This window comes from Balaenoptera physalus, assembly GCF_965194825.1.
Source record: "Balaenoptera physalus genome assembly, chromosome: 7".
Classification (NCBI taxonomy): domain Eukaryota; kingdom Metazoa; phylum Chordata; class Mammalia; order Artiodactyla; family Balaenopteridae; genus Balaenoptera; species Balaenoptera physalus.
In genome coordinates, this window is record NC_138886.1 from 64719132 (window position 1) to 64740147 (window position 21016).

Consider the following 21016-nt stretch of genomic DNA (forward strand, 5'->3'; position numbering starts at 1 on the left):
CTTAACAAATTTTGCGAACTATTTTTAAAGAGTTGACCTCTTTTTCTAAACTGGAAATTTCAGGCAGCCTGTATAAACAAGGTGAACATAATCATTCACCCCCTCCACAAAAAAAAAAAAATTTATATATATATAGATATAGAAACTCTCACAAAACGACAATCACAACAAAGATATCAGGATTACTTGGTGACACCAAAATTACTTACTGCAATTCTGGCGGGCAAATATCAATGGTTTGGTCAATAATTATTATGTGACAATGTCAGGAGGGGCATTAGAAATACACAGATATTTAAAAACTTCACTTAGATCATCCATGTTGACTTCTCTTTGCTACAATTGTTCAGAATCAGCAAAATGGAATGCTTCGGACCTTGGGCTCTGCTTTCACACACCACCTTGGCCCATGGGAGAGCTGTACTTTCTTTCTTTGCAATGGCATTCATTTCTTTCTATAGCCCTTTACTTTATACAGGTCTAAGAGTTACTTACTGGTAAACTTGATAAGGGTTATTATTCATAATGAGGGTTATTATTCATAAGCTAAGCCAACATCTTACTAGAGTTTACCAAAGGATGTAATTGAGTATTTCCCTAATTAACTTCGGAAGCTTTGCAAAGCTACTGCACAAGGAAAACTGCAGAAAATCAACAGTCTTGAAATTACTGGGACGTCTGTTTATGTTGACATCACTGGGACTGTCTTGAGTTAGTGGTGACTTTTGATCACTGCTGGTCTTTCTTTTTCATAGTGAATTACTAGTCTTTTATTTTCATTGTTATAAATTTGCCTTATTGTGCATTGCTTAGATAACACCAAATATGTCCAAATGATACGAATACTTAGAAACCGTATTTTTAGTCCCAAATTTTGCAATGGGGGTATAAATTTTCAATAAATTTGAAGATACACGAATGTCAGTTGAATAGGAGTCATACTCACTCTCAACAAATTAACTTTAAAAGTGACTTTCTCTCATGTCCTTGGCTTTAAAAAAAAAAAAAAAAAGATAATGAAACCTCTCTTGGCTCCACTGTGCCTCCAAAGCTTCTGCCCCATTACTATGCTTTATTCACAGCCAAATATCCTGAAGGAGTTGCCTGGAGTAGCTAACTCCACTTTCTCACCTCGCTTGTCAAAGTCACCGATGATCATGCTGCCAAGTTCAGCAGCCACTTCTCTGGTCTCACCTAGATTGACCTCTTGGCGGCCATCTTCACAACTGACCACTCTCTTCTTTTGAAACATTTTGTTCACTTGGCTTTCCTGGATGCCCTCCTAACTCACTGGCCACTTCTTAATCTTATTGTTTAATCTCTAAAATGATGGCATATCCCAAGGCTCTATGCTGGATCTCCTTCTCTAGCTGTATAACTTTCCCCAAATGACCTCATCAAGCACCACAGCTTTAAATATCACTGTCTCTGTTCTGGTGACTTTGAAACATCTACATTTGGCCTTGACCTTTACACTGAATTCCATGCTGGTATATACGACTGCCAACTCACCATCTCCACATGAATACCTATAGGCACCCCAAAATATCACAGTCCAAACAGGAGTAAGTTGTTTTTTTTTCTCTCTCTCCTCAATCCTGATCCTCTAAGTGTTCCCCATTTCATTCAAGAAGCATTATCAACCTAGTGGCTCAACACCCTCCCCGCTCCACCCCCCAGCCAAGAATGCTCCCCACGCAGTCCTCTGGTGACTGGTCTTCTCAGGACTGGCTTTAATTATGCTAATCTCAACTACATACTACCTCAAGGAAACCTTCCAGAATCAACTCAATCTAAAGTAGCACTCGAGTACCCTGTATCATATCGTAAATCTCAGCAAAGCACATACCATTGCTACTCTTCTTATTTGTTTATTTACCAATACCCCTCAACTTAGAAGATAGAAACATTGCCTGTTTATGCACAGTTCTGTCTAGAACCTTTTCTAGTGTCTAGCACATAATAGGTACTCAGTGAATGCTCTGCTGAATTTGAGTAAATGAACAAACTAGTGAATCAGCAAGCTATTTATGGCCTACAGCTATCATGGCATTCTTTCTCCATGGCAAGTAGTGTTCAAAGCAAGCAGACCACAGGGTTTGTGCCCCCAGTAAGTGAGCCATGATCACAGGAGGTCTGAGAGCCACTGGACAGCAGAATTGATAAAGTGCTTTGAAACTGCCACAGTAGTCAGAAAGAAGAAAGAGGAGAAGATGCAAAGGGCTTCTTCAAATCAATGGCTCTTTAAGGAAATGAGAGAGATGGTGGAACACACCGAGGATCAGCAAACTATGACCAAAATTATGGCCAAATCTGGGCACGCCCATTTATTTACATATTGTCTTCTATGGCTGCTTTCAATACAATTGAGTAGTTGCAATGGAGACCTTATACTGTAAAGCCAAAAATACTTACTAATTGGCCCTTTACAGAAAAAGTTTGCTGACCCCTGATATAGAAGAGAATTGGCTAGAAATCTGTCATGTAGGTCCCCAAAATCACATTTGTAAACAGCCACAGGGTCAGGCATTTAAGAGGGTTGGAAACAGCACAATTCCAGCAAAAGCCACAGGCAGAAACTAAGCATAAATTAGCAAATGTTAACATTGGGACTAATTTTTCATTAATGTGTTCATTTTAAGTGTATCAAGTTACTGCTGTTGTTAAAATTGTATTGGCATTGCTGACTCCACAGCAATCAAGGAAAAGCTGCCATGATCACTTACCTTGCAGTTTCTAGGACCTTTATGGCCTTGTCAATTTCCCCTTGGTTTTTATACAAAAATGCCAACTCAAACAGAGTAAATGGCACTAGGTAGTGGTCATACTTCAGTAGCTTTTCACTAAAAGAGCAAATGAAAAGCAATTAAGTCTTAACAGAACAAGGAACATATCATTCTTTTTCAACATATATGTATTTTTCCCCATTCTTAAGAAAACAGCTACAGCACTAAGACTATTACCAGAGAAAAGTTGTCATTAAACAGTTAAAGAACCTAATAAACCATGGCAATAAATAGTATGCTTTTAATATATTACTCTTTTTTTTTCTTTTTTACTTTGTTTTTTAACTTTTTTTTTTTTGGCCAAGCTCTGGCATGCAGGATCTTAGTTCCCCGACCAGGGATTGAACCCGTGCCCCCTGCAGTGGAAGCACGGAGTCCTAACCACTGGACCGCCAGGGAATTCCCTATATTATTCTTTTATTTTATTCCTTAATATAAATCCAGCACTGAGGATTGCTTACTGCCCTTCAGGTATACAAACGCATGCAGATCTTCATGCAGAAAGGACAAGATCATCCCTCCTGAACATGAATGTGTTCAGGAAATGACTCCACTCAGAAAATGATGCCACTGATTTCTCACTGAGGTTCAACTCTCTTTGCACTGCTGTCTTATAATGCTTCAAAATGTCAAGAAAGAAGTGGTCAACACTTCTGTTTTCAGCAGTATTATGAAAATTCTCTGACTACAAAACATCTAGAAGCGCTCAAAAAAATAAGAGCAACACCCTTTAAAATGCAGAGCTCAGCTCACAAGGACATAAGGAAAACTCTCAAACTGATAACAAAACAAAACCAGAACTCTAAGTGTGTGAATGATGCCGAAGCACTCCTAGGTCTGTTTCAGTCTGAATCAGCTGGGGCTTTGTGTCTCAGTGTCCGCACAGGAGGTGAGGCCTTGGGTCCACACAGTATGTAGCGCCTGGGCTGAGACTCTACATAAAGCTGGGGCTCTGCTCCACCAGAGAAAGGGCAGATGAGAAAAACCCACTCGTGGCATAGGAGGAAGACAGGGGCAGTTGGCTCCTAGGCCTGAGGTCTAGGTGGGGGGTGGGGGTGGGAAAGACACATCCCTTAGGAAATTAATAACCAATAGGCCTGCCCTCACATGAATTTGCAATTCAAATTTATGTGGCCCAAATGATCCAAGAACTTCTAAGCAATGAAATGAACATGAAGGTGGTCCTGGCCTGGAAAAGCCTTTTGGGCATCTGGCAGAAATAAAAGCAAAATCACTTTAGAGAGAGACTCTTCCTCAATCCTAGCCTCATAGGAGTCTCAAGATAAAACCCCACTGAAGGTGAACTCACAATCCAAAACTATAAAACACACCAGCAAGCAATTCACTACGAGGTTCAAAAAATACAACAAATAGACCAAATGGGTCATCCTTTTGATCCTAATAAAAACACCAATAAAAGAGAACTCAACGGATACTTCTTTAACATGTTTACTAAAGACTGTATATTACTTATTTGGGAAATAGATATTGTCTCTTTCAGCTTCTTATAAGGACACCAGTCCTCCTACATTCTCATAATATATAGTCAGAAAGAGGCAGATCAGTAGCTATGGATGGAAAGGCACATGATATGGAACAGAAAATGTCAACCGGCAGTCTATGGCTGTGATCTATTTGGCTTACACAATGGTTTCCAAAAAATTGAGCCAAGATTTAAAAATCCGGACATGTTATACAAAATTCAGATTCCAGGCTTTCAATGAAAAATTGTAGGGACTTCCCTGGTGGCACAGTCGTTAAGAATCCACCTGCCAATGCAGGGGACACAGGTTCGATCCCTGGTCCGGGAAGATCCCACATGCCGCGGAGCAACTAAACCTGTGTGTCACAACTACTGAGCCCGCACGCTATAACTACTGAAGCCTGTGCACCTAGAGCCCGTGCTCCACAACGAGAGAAGCCACCATAGTGAGAAGCTCACGGACCGCCACGAAGAGTAGCCCCCACTCGCTGCAACTAGAGAAAGCCCGCAAGCATCAACGAAGACCCAACGCAGCCAAAAAAATTGTAGTGATTATTGCTACTGGGCCCACACTGTCCAGAGCAATAATCAATTAGAGCTCATTCAGTAAGGTTACTTGTCTGGCCCCTGTAATTGCATTTGTGACTCCAGATGTAGAGAAGAGGGCCAGGCATCAGAACCTTGACTCAACTCTCTAATTAGCAAAGGAGCAGGACATCATCATCAATGCTATTGGAGGGTTAAAACTCATTCATCTACAGAAAAATGCCCCTTGCCAAAAGAGAAGCAGTTTTAGTATCCATCACAGTTGTTCTTTCCTGCCACATTATCATTACAATGATGGCGAGTCTTTTTACTCAACTTTGAATCCCTAGGATTCAGGATCACAGTCTCTGGCACACAGTGGGTACTCAAATATCTGTGGAATAAATGAATGACAGACAAATGCATGAATCAAAAAAGTATCAGATGTTCTGTACCTTGCTGCCAGAATTTAGACAGTCACATGTCAGCCTGGCTGTAAATCTAGCTTTTGTAAGTCACCTCTGAACACCAGGTAGAAAGGCAAAAAGCCACGTTCCACTTAGGTTATAATTGTTTTCTCAAAGAATAAAGAAAACGTTACTGGATTCTCTTTCTGGTAACACCAAGTAAAAGGTTAGCAACGGGAGATAAAAGCATCACTTTCTCACAGCGATTCCCCAGAAACCACAATTTGCACTCAAGTTGGTTTCACTGTCCGCTTTTACCTTTGGACAACGTGACTGAAACACAATTCCGCTTGCAAAGGCCGCTGTAAGTTCTTCAGGCAGCATCCTTTCAGCAACTTCACTAAGCATTCGTCATCTACAGAGTAGTCGCTGGAGTCTTAAAGCAAAACAAACATACAATTCACACACGGAAAGAAAAATACTTGTAAAAATCCTATTTAAGAGGCAGCACTAACAGCTCCTAGGTTTCAGAGGGATCATTTAAAAATAAGGAGAATATGTGCAGCATTTGTTATGCCTCACTAAATAAAATACAATGAAACTATTTCAAATGAAAAGAATACTAACTACATTAATACACCATTTTATTAAGGGGTTCACTCTAGCCACTTAAAATTTTTTTTCGGGTGCTCATACTCTGAGTTATGTGACCTTAGGTATAATTATAGGAAGTCTGAACTGAAAATAAAGCAAGAGCTTTATTCGTTCTGTGAAAGGTAAAGCGGTGAGCAAGCACGCTGCCTCTCCCTGTGGTTCTGGTCCCTAGCTGTGCTGGCTTCGTGCAGAAGAGGGTAACGCTTCCATATGGAGAAGCAGATGGCCTTCTCCCCATTAAAAATTCAGGAAGGAGCACACCCTCTCCAGATCATTATGTTTACAGCTTATCAGTTCTCCCAGGTTATGTGCTTTTGGGGAAGAAATTATGTCATAAAATTAGACAAAATGGTTCTGAAGTATGCAAGGCGCCTAAAATCCCCACAAACCTTTAACTGCGTGAGGCTAATGTGGAGGATTTTCTTTCAGGACTTTTTCCCTTTTGAAAATGACTCGTTACCTTCTACAGCCCAAGGCTAACATATATTAACAGAAGGAACCGTATCATGTGTGACATCTATCTGACTAAGGTTGCCATTTCACATCTATCACTTTTGAATTTGGGGTGTTTTTTTTGTTTTTTTTTTTGCAAGTTAAGTGCAACTAACAAATCACTCCAAGACAGACTGATAATTTATACATTTCACGCGGTGACAACACAGGTGGGAAGGGGCAGTAAACCAAACTAATGAGGCTCTAAGAGTCCCTCATACTGAAATACTCTTGCTTTCAGTATAAATGTCAGAAATCACCATTAACACATGCTGGTGTCTTAATCAGTAAACTGCTTGTCTATGGGAGGTTAAGGATGTTACTTAACCAACTCAGAGGAGGTCACTTTACTTCTAGGTGCTGAAAATAGCTGATATTCACCTCTCACTTCCAAGATCTGACAGGTTATTCACTACAGTCCATACTGGATGCTAAGTTTTAGTATCACTTGTGCATTCTATTGAGTTCTATGTCACATTTTATGACAGTTTGTCTTATCTCACCGTTTTGGTGCTCAGTGAAGGACAATTTTGCTGAGGAACACCGTGGAAAGTTGAAGTACCATTAAAACACACAACTTTTATTTAGATCATGACTTAGGGATATGGAAAATGGATTCAAAAATACCATGTTCCTCCAAAAACCTTAGAAAGCAAAACCATTATTTCCTCAGACCACTACCTGTCAGATGATTATTTTCCCTTAAAATGTGAAAGCTTTATCATGACTCTCAACCTCATGGGAGAGTTCACAGATGAACATTTCAACACATGGTTTCCATTTTACACCCCAAGAAAATTACACAATAATGCTGCCAAAGCACACTTGCATCACAAAAGATCTGCTGAACTTAAAACAGAGGGTAGGCTTAGGGAAAAGGAAATTTGAGGCCCAAACTACAAAGTACGTACATTGAACATTTTAGAAGCTAGGTGATATGCACCGAAGGAAAAATGTGAAAATAGATTTAGAGGTGAAGAGCCATAAAGTAACACTTTCCCTTTTATGTAACTCTTATTATGCTTGCTACATAATTTCACCAAGCAAATTAGTTATAACAAATAGTTAAAGTAGAACTACTGAATCAACTTCTGGCTACATGTTGAATTTAGTCAGATTTCGAGTGAAGCACTATTGGAATTAATAGCAAATACTGACTCCAGGCATACTACCAAGTGCTTTTCTGTCTTTAAACAGTATTCCTGGGCTTCCCTGGTGGCGCAGTGGTTGAGAATCTGCCTGCCAATGCAGGGGACACGGGTTCGAGCCCTGGTCTGGGAGGATCCCACATGCCGCGGAGCGGCTGGGCCCGTGAGCCACAATTACTGAGTCTGCGCGTCTGGAGCCTGTGCTCCGCAACAAGAGAGGCCGCGATAGGGAGAGGCCCGCGCACAGCGATGAAGAGTGGCCCCCACTTGCCACAACTAGAGAAAGCCCTCGCACAGAAACGAAGACCCAACATAGCCATAAATTAAAAATAAATAAATAACTAAACAGTATTCCTCCTTTTGTATCACTGACCAGCCTTTCATAACTGTGGCATCGTCAGAGGAGAACACCAATTATATCCTCTACCATCTTTTACTTTAGAGACACTTACCAAAGGTAGAAGAAGCCAAAATACATTCATTTCCTGATAATGTGTATGTGGCGAGGGTGTGTAGGGGGGAAGGAGGTGTTTAGTGGAGGCTGCAGTCACCTCAGCTTTACCACTTCACTCCATTTTCCAATTGTGGATTTTTTCCCTCACTCTGAAGGATAAGAGCTTAATTACTAAAAGATCCTAAGGGGGTAGGGGTATAGAATCAGGTAACCATCTTGTGTAAAACCGTGGACCTAGAAGAGATCATCATAAATTTCATGTGCAACATCTAGCAAAAGCGATGTTCAGAAAAGAAACCAGTTTTTCGTTTGTTTGGTTGGTTTTACTTTTTACCCAGCAGGAAGACATACAAAGACAAGTTTGTACAAAGTACAATGTGTCTGTCTGTCTGAGCTCTTCTCCCCCACCAGTCCTGCTTAAATATCTCTCGAAGTCTATCATCTCAATATGTCATTAAAAGAGAAAGGAATGGATGGGGAGAACAGCCTGATTTTCTAAACCTCTATTGCATTTTACATGCACAGTCTGATACAAATATTACTCCTTTAATTTTTTTCCCCCACCAATGTAGGGGCAAAATAAATTTAGAGGGAAGGGGTGAAGAACCTGCTCAAATAGAGGAAATCTCAATAGTCCCTCAGGGCTTCTTAACAGTGTGGGTGCTCGGTATCCGAGGGCTTCACATCCGCAGATTCAACCAACCAGATTGGAGCTACATCTAGGATCCACGGTTGATTGAATCCACAGGTGCGGAAACTGCAGATACAGAGGGTGGACTATGGAACCTGAGCATCCAAGGATTTTGGTATCCACAGTGGGTCCTGGAACCGATCCCACGCAGAAACTGAGGTACGACTGTATACAAAGCCCTTACTCCCTGGTGGTATGTAACAGTCTATACTACAAAGCATAGACATTCAAACATTAGAGTTTATTCTACTGCATCAAAACCCTTATCTTTGTAGTAAAACAGAAGAAGCAAGCTAGCCTGCTTTTCTGGGGGAAAAATACCCTCCAAATGTTTTAACTTAATAAAAAGAGGTTTTTCTTTACCTCCCAGTTTTCACATACCCACTTATTTTAAAACATATTCATTTTTCCATCTGATTTGTGAATATGTGGGGTTTAATCACAGATAATTCCCTTAATGACAGGAACAATGTTTTCTCTGCCTGTCACAATGCTGTACCTAGTATGGAAAATCTAAGAGTGTTCAAAGGAACAAATTAATGAAGAGTGGCCAAATTGATTCAACAAAAATAAACACTAGTAAATTTATTCAAAAGCCCAAATACATTTTACTGAAGTACATTTTGTGAAATCTCATTTTTTGAAGAAAACATTTATGGAGTTTCATCTAAGTTACATTTCAAAATGATGGGGCTCTATGTTGAGTTTCCACTCAAATCAAAGTAAGTATTTTTCCTTTTTGAAATTATTCCATATTAAAAAGAGTAAAAAAAATCATCTCACACCCATTAGGATGGCTATTACCAACCAACCAACCAACAAACAAAACAAATATTAAAAAAAATAGAAAATTACAAGCATTGTCAAGGATGTAGAGAAATTGAAACCCTGTGCATTTCTGGTAGGAATGTACAATGGTGCAGCCACTAGAGACAACAGGATGACAATTCCTCAAAAAATTAAAAATAGAAATGCCATATGATCCAGCAATTGCACTTTAGGGCATATATCTAAAGGAACTGAAAGCAGGGTCTCAAAAAAATATTTGCATACCCATATTCATAGAAGTATTTATTATTCACAGTTGTCAAAAGTGGAAGCAACCAAATATGCATTGATGGATGAATAGATAAACAAACTGTGGTATAAACATCCAAGGGAATATTATGCAGCCTTAAAAAGGAAGGAAATTCGGACATGTGTTACAACATGGATGTACCTGGAGGACATTAGGATAAGGGAAATAAGGCAGCCACAAAAAGAAAAATACTGTGTGATTCCACTTACACGAAGTCTCTAGAATAGTCAAATTCATAGTAACAAAAAGTAGAATGGTGATTGCCCACAGCTGTGGGGAGGGGGAGATGGGGAGTTATTGTTTAATGGGTATGAAAAAGTTCTCAAAACTGGTTGCACAACCAAGTGAATATACTTAGCACTACTGTACCATACAGTTTAAAAAATGGTTAATATGGTAGGTTTTATATTATGTGCATTTTCCTACAATTAAAAATTTAAAAGAATTGTAAAAAATGTAAGGAGGCTTATCATAACTCTATATTAGTAGAAACTATGCAGAAAATATGTTAGTGATGGAACATCTAGGACACACAGACAAAGAAAGTCTGAAATGTCCATATAGTCTGTACTTATACATACGTTGTTTTGGTTCTTTGTTAAATAGTACAAACTTTGAGTTCCTCCTTTTGGTCCCAGTTTCTTGAGCCTTCTCATCCACTCGTTTCCCTGGTGCCCAGAAATCAAAGGGAATTATCAGTCCATGAAGATGAATACCTCAATATTTTGGCTACTCTACCTAACCTCCAGATCAAAATGAGCTAAAGTATTATAACTTTTCTGTAAAAGGGGAAGGAAAAAGAAGGGAAAAGAAACCATCATTCTTTTATTTAAAATGATGCCTTTAATATGGGAAGGTGACATACTCGCCCTTCATCAACAGATGAGCTTTTCGTAAGACTGTTTTTCAATAGTGGAGTAGAATATTCCACTCACCTGGTATCCCTGTGATCACCTGCTTGTATTTGCAAGAAGGCTAATGGGGAGGTGGGGAGGGCAGTGGTCTGTGGCCTCAGAACAGCATTGCTCTTAGTTCCACTGCATTCTTTATCTATCCAGCCTGAAACCTTGAGCTTGTTAGCAGATAAGCCCACTGATTCAGCTTTCATTCTTTTCTATTTCTTCTCCTTATTGGTGGGAATCTAAAGCTACAGTTATTTTAAATATGGAAGGCAGCCTAAATGCCCAACAATTCTGAAAGAGTTGATTAAATTATGATATATTATCTCCATGGAATGCCATGAAGCTTTTGAAATTATTATAAGGGTTACTTAGCAACAATTAAAACATTTATGATAAACTACCATAGGATCCAGCAATCCCACTTCTGCATATTTATCTGAAAAACAAATACTAACTTGAAAAGATATATACACCCTCATGTTCATTGCAGCATTATTACAACAGCCAAGCATGGAAACAACCTAAGTGTCCATCAATGGATGAATGGATAAAGAAAATGTGTTATATATATATAATAGAACATTCAGCCATAAGAAAGAATCAAATTTTGCCATTTGCAACAACAGGAAGGACCTTGAGGATATTATGCTAAGTGAACAAAAGTCAGACAGAGAAAGACAAACACCATATGATCTCACTTCTATGTGAAATCTAAAAAGAAAAAAAGAAAAAAACCTCATAGATACAGGTAACAGATTGGTTGCCAGGGGCGAGGAGTTGAGGGGTGGGTGAAATATATGAAGAGGTCAAAAGGTACAAACTCCCAGTTATAAAATAAGTTAAGTCATGGAATATAGTATACAGCATGGTAACTATAGTTAATACTGTATTGCATATTTGAAAGTTGCTGAGAGTAGATCTTAAAAGTGCTCAAGAAAAAAAATTTGGTAACGATGTACGGTGACAGATATTAACTAGACTTACTGTGGTGATCATTTTACAATGTATATAGATATCAAATCATTATGCTGTACACCTGAAATTAATATAGTGTTATATGTCAATTATATCTCAATGGAAAAAAAAGTTTATGATATAATAAATGAAAAAAACTAGGCTAGAGTATGTCCAGGTACACTATGATTGTAACTATAAAAATAAAGCTAAGATGGGGCTTCCCTGGTGGCACAGTGGTTAAGAATCCGCCACCGTAACTAGAGAAAGCCTGCACGCAGCAACGAAGATCCAACGCAGCCAAAAATAAAATAAATAAAATTTTTTTAAAATAATAAAAAAATAAAGCTAGGATGGTATACACAGAAATTCTAAATTAATTGTGCATAGCAGGAAAAATATGGGTGACTTTTTTCACCTACATCTGTAACAGGGAAGAGCTAAAACGGACTCCCTGTTGGATCTGTTTCCTTGACTTTAACCTTTGCTTTTGTTATTATAATCATACATAATGGCCTGCCTCAGGGAACCCTGCCCACCTGTGACTGGATGCAAGAAAAAAGAAACTAACACATCCCCTCCCCAGGCTGGTCATTCCAGGAGTTTTGCAAGACTGGTGGCCCTTTTACTTTACTTCCTCACCACCTCTCCCTCTCTGATTCTATAAAAGAAACTGGCATCCCGACCCCGATAAGATGGTTTTTCAGAGACGCTAGTCTGCCATCTTTTCGGTCTGCCGGCTTTCCGAATGGAGTCATATTCCTTTGCCTCGGCACCTCGTCTCCGAGTCATTGGCCTGTCGTGTGGCGAGCAGAGTGAGCTTGGACTCGGTAACACATCTATCAAATGTCATTACGTGTTTAATTTTTGAAAAGTAATTGTAAAGAGAAATGTCATTAAACATTTCAGCCCCATACTGTGGTTGAAGTAAAAAATGATCCACTATATAGCCCAGGGAACTCTACTCAGTGCTCTGTGGTGACCTCAATGGGAAGGAAAACCAAAAAAGAGGGGATATATGTATATGTATAGCTGATTCACTTTGCTGTACAGCAGCAGAAACTAACACAACATTGTAAAGCAACTGTACTACCAAAAAAGTTAAATAAATAAATAACCCAAATGAGGTGCTCATCCCCGGAGTCGCAGTCAATCATTTCATCCCCCACGTGGGGAGTATACTGCATATGGAGCCGGTACTCCTTCGGTGCCCATTTTCTTCCAGCTAAGGAAAATTAGTTACCTGTTAGAATTTTTCCTGGCTATTCTTGAATTTTTATGCCCTTTACAATGTTTATCATCCCAGCAATTTTTGCTTTACTTCTGTGATTAGAACATTCCAGAGGATAAGACCATTATCTTGGAATAATACCTAAATGATCTGGGGGTTGATAAGGAATACAACAAAAGCTATCACTTACGGTATTGTTTAGCAAAAGTTAAAGCCTCTATTTATGACAGAGAACTAGAAAATGTCAGAGCAAGAAAACCCTGGGTATCATCTGGTCCAACACCACACCCATTTTAAAAGAAATCGGAGGCCCTCCTGGGTATGGGATGAGGTATGCTTCCCAGAGCCTCACAGCTGCAGGAGTGGAACTATAAGCCCAGACCAGCTGATTTTCCTCCTACTATGCCAGCTGCTTCCAGTAAATAGAGCTTCCAGTACACTGGAAAGGGACCTCCAGTACAACCAAAGTAATGAGTAAAAACATCAAATTGTGACAAGATTTCAACTTGAAAACAAACAATTCTCTGTGTCTGTAAAAACACAATAGTCATTAGAGAGCAAAAATGAGGCATGGAAAGAATCACAACCAACTAAAACCAGTATACATTTCCCTTGAGCTGCTCTAAAACTCAACTCTCTTCTTCATCTTTTTTTTTTTAACAGCCTTAAGATAAAATTCCCATAACATACAATTCACCCATTTAAAGTATGCAATTCACTGGTTGTGAGTATATTACAGAGGTGTGAACCATCACCAGAATCAATTTTAGAATATTTTCATCACCCCCAAAACCAAATGCCATAACCTTTAGCTTTCACACACCCCCAGTTCTCCATCCCTAGGCAACCATTAATCTGCTTTCTGTCTTTACAGACTGATCTATCCTCCATATTTTATGTAAATTATATCTCTCACTCTGTTTTCTTTTGCAGCTGGCTTCTTTCACTGAGCCTAACGTCCCCAAGGCTCATCCATGTTGTATCAGGTATCTTTTCTCCATCTTGATTGCAATCACCCAGACACCTGCGGCTCAAACTCTTTTGTCCTCATCATGCACACAAATTAACACGGGCTTATGTGCACAGGGAAAGGACAGGAGAGGGGCAACGGTTAAGATTTCCAGGCTCTTACTTTTCATACTTACTTTCACTTTGTAGATCTGCCTCAGCCTTTTCAACAGTTACCAACAGATTTTCAGAAAGATCTTTTCTTTTGCTCACTAGTGGAAAACCATTCCAAACATACATCATTTCCTAATGAGGAAAAATGAGAAACCATTCGCAATTATGTGAGGTTATTCAATGTTCTTCACAACAACAAAACTACATATGTGTGTTTTGCCTCAGTTGCTAGTGATCTCAAGACAACATTTAGAGATCATTTTCCTTAGCTTTCCTCATTTGGAATTTAGTGATTTAATTTCCCCTTTTCTCACTTTATTTAATGCTTTTTGCCTTTTATACTGCAAAGTATTCTATATATATATATATATATATATATATATATATATATATATATAGTATATTGTGTTTTTACTGAAAAATTAATTTACTCATTCATTTAACAAGTATTTATTAAGCACCTACTGGTATCCAATCCTTTTGGAAGATAATGGATTACAGATACAGAAATAAATATAATATTTTAAAATGATACTATGAACAATTCTATTTAATATAGATTTTTGCTGTTACACTTAAGTAAAGGGAAACATTTTTCAATATCTGCCAACTGTTTATATAAAATGTCTCCAAGGACATCACTGAAAATGAACATAGGAAATATTTTACCTGACTCAGGTTCTTTTATACCATTAAAAACATGTGACAGTCCGGTAATGCAATCCAATATGCAGAAAATGCATTCATTTAAAGGCCATACGGCAGAATGACAGCCCCTAAAAATGTAAACTAATGATTTCTCATTGCAAATTACACTTAATAGGCAAACAGATGAGAATTTTTTTTTTTGGACCAAAAGCAAATGTGCTCTTGCTTGAAAATATTTTTCTAATCTTCCTAGTAGTGCAGTTCATATTTTGAAAGGTATGAAATAACCAGGGTAATTAGAATCTTCTTGGAAATAAATGAATGTTAAAATATTATAGAGATATTGTTTGAACAGCCCCTTACAGGGAAGCAGTAGAAATGAGGAAAATACATTGGAGTGGCAGCAAAGTCATCTTTACACTATGGTACTAAAAACTAAGATAACAACACTACCTTTTGTTTTACATCTAGCTTCTAATTGCTAATAGAGTAAGAGTTCAATTCAATAACTAACCGAACATTTATTTTAACTGATGATGATGTTTTTAAATGTTGCTTTTGTCGAAGGAATATTCTGTCAGAAGAAGGAACGCTCATACCTGACCTTGCCATTTTATGACATATAGGATTTTGGTAAAATTCCTAGTCACCACAAATTCAAGCCAATTCTTACACCCTTAGCCCTGGAGAAATAAGTGCTCTGAGTTAACCTTCCTTAAGACCCTTAGTAATCAGAGCAAGCTATACATCGTCACGTACACACAAGCATCTAAGTTCTAGGGCAGAGAAAGGACTATGGTGCTCTAGAAAAATTTCAGGGAAGTTCTGTGACACAGAAAGAAAAAAATTTCCCAGCACAAATCACTAGATAGAAATGAAGCAGAAATGGAGCTGAAAGCTGTCATTGGTAAAACAGCATCAGGCTCCCACGTTAGCTGGGAAAGGGGGATGTTTGGTCATTTTTTGTGATTTGCATGGTGTTCTTATTTTTATCTGTGTTCAGATATGATTACAGAGTGATCGTATATTTTTTTATTAAATTTATCTGTTTATTTATCTATCTATCTATTTATTTATTTATGGCTGTGTTGGGTCTTTGTTGCTGCGGGCGGGCTTTCTCTAGTTGTAGCGGGGGCTACTCTTCATTGCGGTGCGCGGGCTTCTCATTGCGGTGGCTTCTCTTGTTGTGGAGCATGGGCTCTAGGCGCATGGGCTTCAGTAGTTGTGGCACACGGGCTTAGTTGCTCCACGGCATGTGGGATCTTCCCGGACCAGGGCTCGAACCCGTGTCCCCTACATTGGCAGGCAGATTCTTAACCACTGCGCCACCAGAGAAGTCCCCAGAGTGGTCATATTTTTATCTCATTCCATCACAGGCACAGAACAACCCAGTCTGAGGGTGGTGTTCTCCGAGACTAAGTTGGGAAAAACTGGGTCAAGGTACTAGGTGCAGGCTAGCTCCCAACTGATGCCTGTGAGGGGCTGCAGTTTTCTTTCTCACAGAGTATTTAAAGAGCTTCTATATCAATGATAAAATAATAAAAAACCCGATGAAATGAGGGAAGTAAGTATACGAACAACAATTCACAAAACAATAAATAAAAATGAACAAGCATGTGAAAAGATGCTCAACTGCACATGTAAACAGTAAAACACTGTTGGTAGGAATTTAAATTGGTACAGCCTTTCTGGAGGGCAAACTGGCAATGTCAAAGTATTAAATGCATATGCTCTTCAACTCAGAATTCCATTTCTAGACATCTCTCCCAGACAATTTTATGCCCATGTACAAAAAGAGAGATATGAAAGAATAGTAATTGTAGCTTGTTTGTAGTAGTAAAAACTGGAAACTAAATAACTGTTAAAGGGGGATAACTGAAAAAACTCTGGAATCAAAAAAAAAAGAAAATCATGAACCCCCAAAGGAGGACAGCAGGTGTGAGCTTGCACTAAACAGCTTTCCTGTGCTATGTGACTGCCTACGCAAAACTAAAGCCCCAAAGAGTCATCATAATTTGATATATTCGGTACTTTAAAAAAAAGTCTTCATTAAGACAACTTAAGTTGAAATTATGATTTCACAAAGTCTAGCCTAAATGGCATACCGATCAAGAACGTGAGCTCTAGCGCTGGGCTAGGGCAAAGCAGCCACCAGCCACTTATGGCTCTGGAGCAATGCGACTGGTTCAAACTGAGACGCACTCTAAGCATAGAACACACACCAGATTTCAATGGATGAGTACAATATGCAAGAATGCGAAATCTCATTAATAAGTTTTTAGAGATTACATGCTCAAATGACAAAGTGTTGCATAAACTGGGTTAAACCAATACTCTCAAAATGATTATCATGTGCTCTTTTACTTTTCAATTTTTTACCTTTTGATTTTTAATGTGGCTACTAGAAAAGGTACAGTTACATATGTGGCTTGCATTATAATTCAACTCAGTTTCAATTAAGTCAACTCACCTCTCTCTGCCTGAATTTCCTTACTTGTCAAATGAGGCTACAAAGAGAAACTCCCCTCATAGAGTTACTGTAAGAATTAAATGATATATTTTATAAATAGCCTTTATCAAAATTCCTAGAACATACCAATCAGTCAAAAAACATCTGCTATACTTTTTATTACTCATTAATAATTTATTCATAAATGTTCACCTTACAAACACAATGGTTTTTAATTGAGCGAACTTCACAACAAAAGTTAGATGTTCTCCCTGCCACTGTGAATAGACAATTTATTTCTAGGAGGCAAACAGTAAATAAAATAAAGGCAGATACCAGGGCAGGCAAGATGAGCTTCACGGGTGCGGGCAACGAGGGAGAGTACCGTCGAGCCTTCCTCACAGCAAACTTCTCAGTAGGGATCGATTTCCCAGCAATTCTCTGCTTCAAGCCATCCACCTGTCTGTGAAAAGCCCCAGCCCCAGTGAAAGGTCGTTAAGAACACATACATTATTTACACCTGTCCTTGTCACGCTGCGCTCCCTAGACCGGTGGCATCAGCATCACCTGGAAACGTGTTGGAAATGCAAATTTGCAGGCTCCACCCCAGACCTATTAAATCAGCAGCTCTAGAGCTGGGGCCCAGCAATCTGGACTTCAATGAGTCCTCCAGAGAATTCTGATGCACGCACAAGTTTGAGAACCACTGATTGACACGTATTTCTTTCTGGTTAACTTAGCAAGTGTCCTAGCCTACCAAACAGAGTCAAGGAAATCTAGATATAAAATTGGCAATTTCCATAAGTAAGCAGGAAAAAGTCCAAAGTATTTACATTGTGAATACTTCCGAGAGAGGGAATAAGGTATACCGGTACATCTCCTATTCCTTTCTGCAAGTATGACACAGATCTGTAAAGTAATGTGGCTCAAAAGATAGCCGTCAATTCATGTATAATTTGAGAAAATGTTTCCAAAGCATAGGTGATTTTGAAAATAATCAACTAAGAACATATACCATGTTTACAACCTTTCTCTCAAAATTCTAAGAAATTCCAATTATAAAATTCACAAGCACATAAAAGTGAGAATAGGATGGTGAGGCTACATGTTCCTAGGGCACTTTCTTATACATAACTTTGCAAATGCACCAAACACGTTGCCAAGAAGAAATTTAGAGAAATATCCAACTATACTGAAAGAAAAAGATGCAATAAGAGGAAAAAACATTCCAGTATGAAGACAAGCTTATGTTACATTATTTCTGGGCACAATTTGGGAATATGGATTTTTTTAATTGAGGTATTGACATATGACATTATATTATTTTCAGGTGTACAAAGGGCTATGGCTTTTAAATCAGAATGCCCATCATTACTGTGAATTAACATCAGTGGAAGAGGCAGTGGAAATGTGAGGTGGGAGTTGAGGGAAGGGGTCAGAAGCATGCAGTGGACATGAAACCTTGGCATTTAAGGATCACAGAGTCTGTATAAAGAGAACATTCATTTTGGGGACTCTCCTCTCATCATCCCAACAAATTAGACGCTATCACACATGCAGCAGACCTCAAGCTTTCTCCTGAAAATAAGATTGGTTACATATTTCAAAGAAATTATTTTGATATGGAGAAAATTTACTTTGAAGCACAGGAAGCGTGGATGTAAAAGATCCCAATGTATCTTAATATTCCATTCCATTTGTTGTTTGTGTGAAATGAGGCAATACATTCTACCAGTAAGAGGTGGCATTAATCTACATGGCTTCCACTGATGTTGATTCTATTAGTATACATGGTCCTATTGCTAAAAAGAGCTTCTCTAAAAGCATGAAAAAGTAGTCCTGGTCATACCTTCAAATTTGTTCTGACAAATTTGTCAGAGGGTTCAGCCAGGCCATTATTTCTCATAATGTGGTCACAGACTATACTATTCCACTTAAAAGTGTTTGTCACTGGGCTTCCCTGGTGGCACAGTGGTTAAGCATCTGCCTGCCAATGCAGGGGACATGGGTTCGAGCCCTGGTACTGGAAGATCCCACATGCCGCAGAGCAACTAAGCCCGTGCACCACAACTACTGAGCCTGCGCTCTAGAGGCCGTGAGCCACAACTACTGAGCCCACGTGCCACAGCTACTGAAGCCTGCACGCCTAGAGACTGTGCTCCGCAACAAGAGAAGCCACCGCAATGAGAAGCCCGCGCACCGCAACGAAGAGTAGCCCCTGCTCACCGCTACTACAGAAAGCCCGTGCACGGCAACCCAACGCAGCCAAAAATAAATAAATAAATAAATTTTTTAAAAAAAGTGTTTGTCATCAATTATGTTTGAAGAACGCAGTTGGGCTTCTCCGTTCCTTAACTTCCTCATCTCCAGTGGTCACCTCCTCCTTTCCACCACAGCCACCCACCCCTACAGTCACACCTTAGACCACTTCATCACCTGTAACTTTTTGACCTCAAAGCACAAATTCAAGCAGACCACCCTTTGAACACCACTCTCCTCATTCTACCTTGGCTGTTCTACTAAGACTTTCAGTCCTCTTGCCTTTCAACTTTCTCCCAGCTCAGCAGTCTCCTTCCTTCCCCGTCCCTCCACACTCCTGCTTAGACTGCCAGGCAGGCAATCTTTACTGCAGCATGCTCTGGCTTATGTCCTAGACTCCCTTGCTAATGCTTAGTCGTTGCACTCATCAGGATGAAGTTCAGTATCCATCCTCCCTGCACCTGCACTGAGAACAAGTTGGTATCACTGTAAATTCATCAACACCAACCTCGAACGAGCCCTGGCACTGCCTGCCATTCCCCCTCCTGTGTTTCTCTCACCATCTCACTGTCCCACTCTCTACAGCAATGATTTCCAATATTCTTCATCCTCCTCAGACCTCCAGCCCACTCCTTTCTTTCACTCTCAACAGAGAGCCCTGCCTCCTACTTCATAAAGAAAAACAGAAGCTGTGAGGGAGGAAGCCCTCCATCTCACGCTACCACACACGAGCTTGCATGCCTCCGCACCTGTTCTGGACTTCTTCCCTCCCGTACAATAGAGGACCTGGTCCTCCCTCTAGATAAAGCCAGTCCTGCCATCAGTGCTTTGGATTCTATCTCCTCTTGCATTCTCAAGAGCCTTGCAAATATCAGTTATCCCATTTCTCGCTTATACCATTTCTCGCTTATATGTCTAACTTCTCTTTCTCCAAAGGATCCTTCCCAGTGGTTTTTGAGAATGCTCAGATCTCTCCCATTAAGATATTCTTTGATACTACGTCTCCCTCCAACTCACTCTCTCTCTATCTCTTCCCCTTCATAGTCAAAGTTATCCAGGGATGTTATTTATGCTCAACTCTCTTCATTTCTTTGTATCTCATTCACTCTTCAGCCAATCCCAGTCTGGTTTCTACCTCTGTTCTATTACCTTATCAACTCCCGCTCGGGATACCAATGAGCTCTGTGTCCCTAAAACACATTTTGCCTTATTTTTTTTTTAAGCCTACAGCACTCGGTTATTCCCAGGCGCTCTCCCATCCAGGTACGAACCAGCCCCGACCCTGCTTAGCTTCTGAGATCAGACAAGATCGGGCGCATTCAGGGTGGTACGGCTGGAGACTCTGTCTTATTTTTAAAAGGAATTCTGTGTTCTATGAGACATATTTTGAGCAATCCTGGACGTTCATTTTCCTTTGACCTATACATAAAATGTAGCATCACGTCCTGTCCCGTATCAGCTTTGTCTTGGTTCTTCTAATGTGCAGTGCTCCTTCCTGAAACAGCATCCTCTCAAATGCTGTTCCCTTGGTCTGAAACTGTTACCACCACAACTCCCCACTGCCCCAGCAGCTCCCATGCCACCTTCAGACCTCATATCATTCCCTCTGTGCTCTTATCCATACCTCTCCTCCCACTGGGGAACAGAGGGACAGTGGGTAGTGTTGGTGATGCAAGTATTGTAGGTTTCCGCCTTGCTAACTGGTAGTCCCAGTCACTGAGAGAGGAAAGAAC

At 39.7% G+C, this 21016-nt stretch overlaps 1 protein-coding gene across 6 annotated transcripts in view; it reads right to left on the reverse strand.

Moving 5' to 3' along the window:
• Positions 1-21016, reverse strand: part of TTC39B (tetratricopeptide repeat domain 39B) — a 147557-nt gene that overhangs the window by 13000 nt on the left and 113541 nt on the right. For 4 of the 6 annotated variants that reach the window (XR_014265396.1, XM_082467945.1, XM_082467946.1 and 1 more), the window contains 5 exons: positions 17361-17487; positions 13951-14059; positions 10300-10386; positions 5520-5637; positions 2727-2843 (listed from right to left, as the gene is read on the reverse strand). Coding sequence is in view for 4 of the 6 variants with exons in the window: in XM_082467945.1 (XP_082324071.1) it covers positions 2727-2843; positions 5520-5637; positions 10300-10386; positions 13951-14059; positions 17361-17487 (558 nt within the window). In the remaining 2 variants the exon portion in view is untranslated. Of the gene's footprint in view, positions 1-2726; positions 2844-5519; positions 5638-10299; positions 10387-11075; positions 11142-13950; positions 14060-17360; positions 17488-21016 lie in introns of those variants that run through there. The other 2 variants (XR_014265397.1, XM_082467944.1) reach the window with 2 other exon arrangements.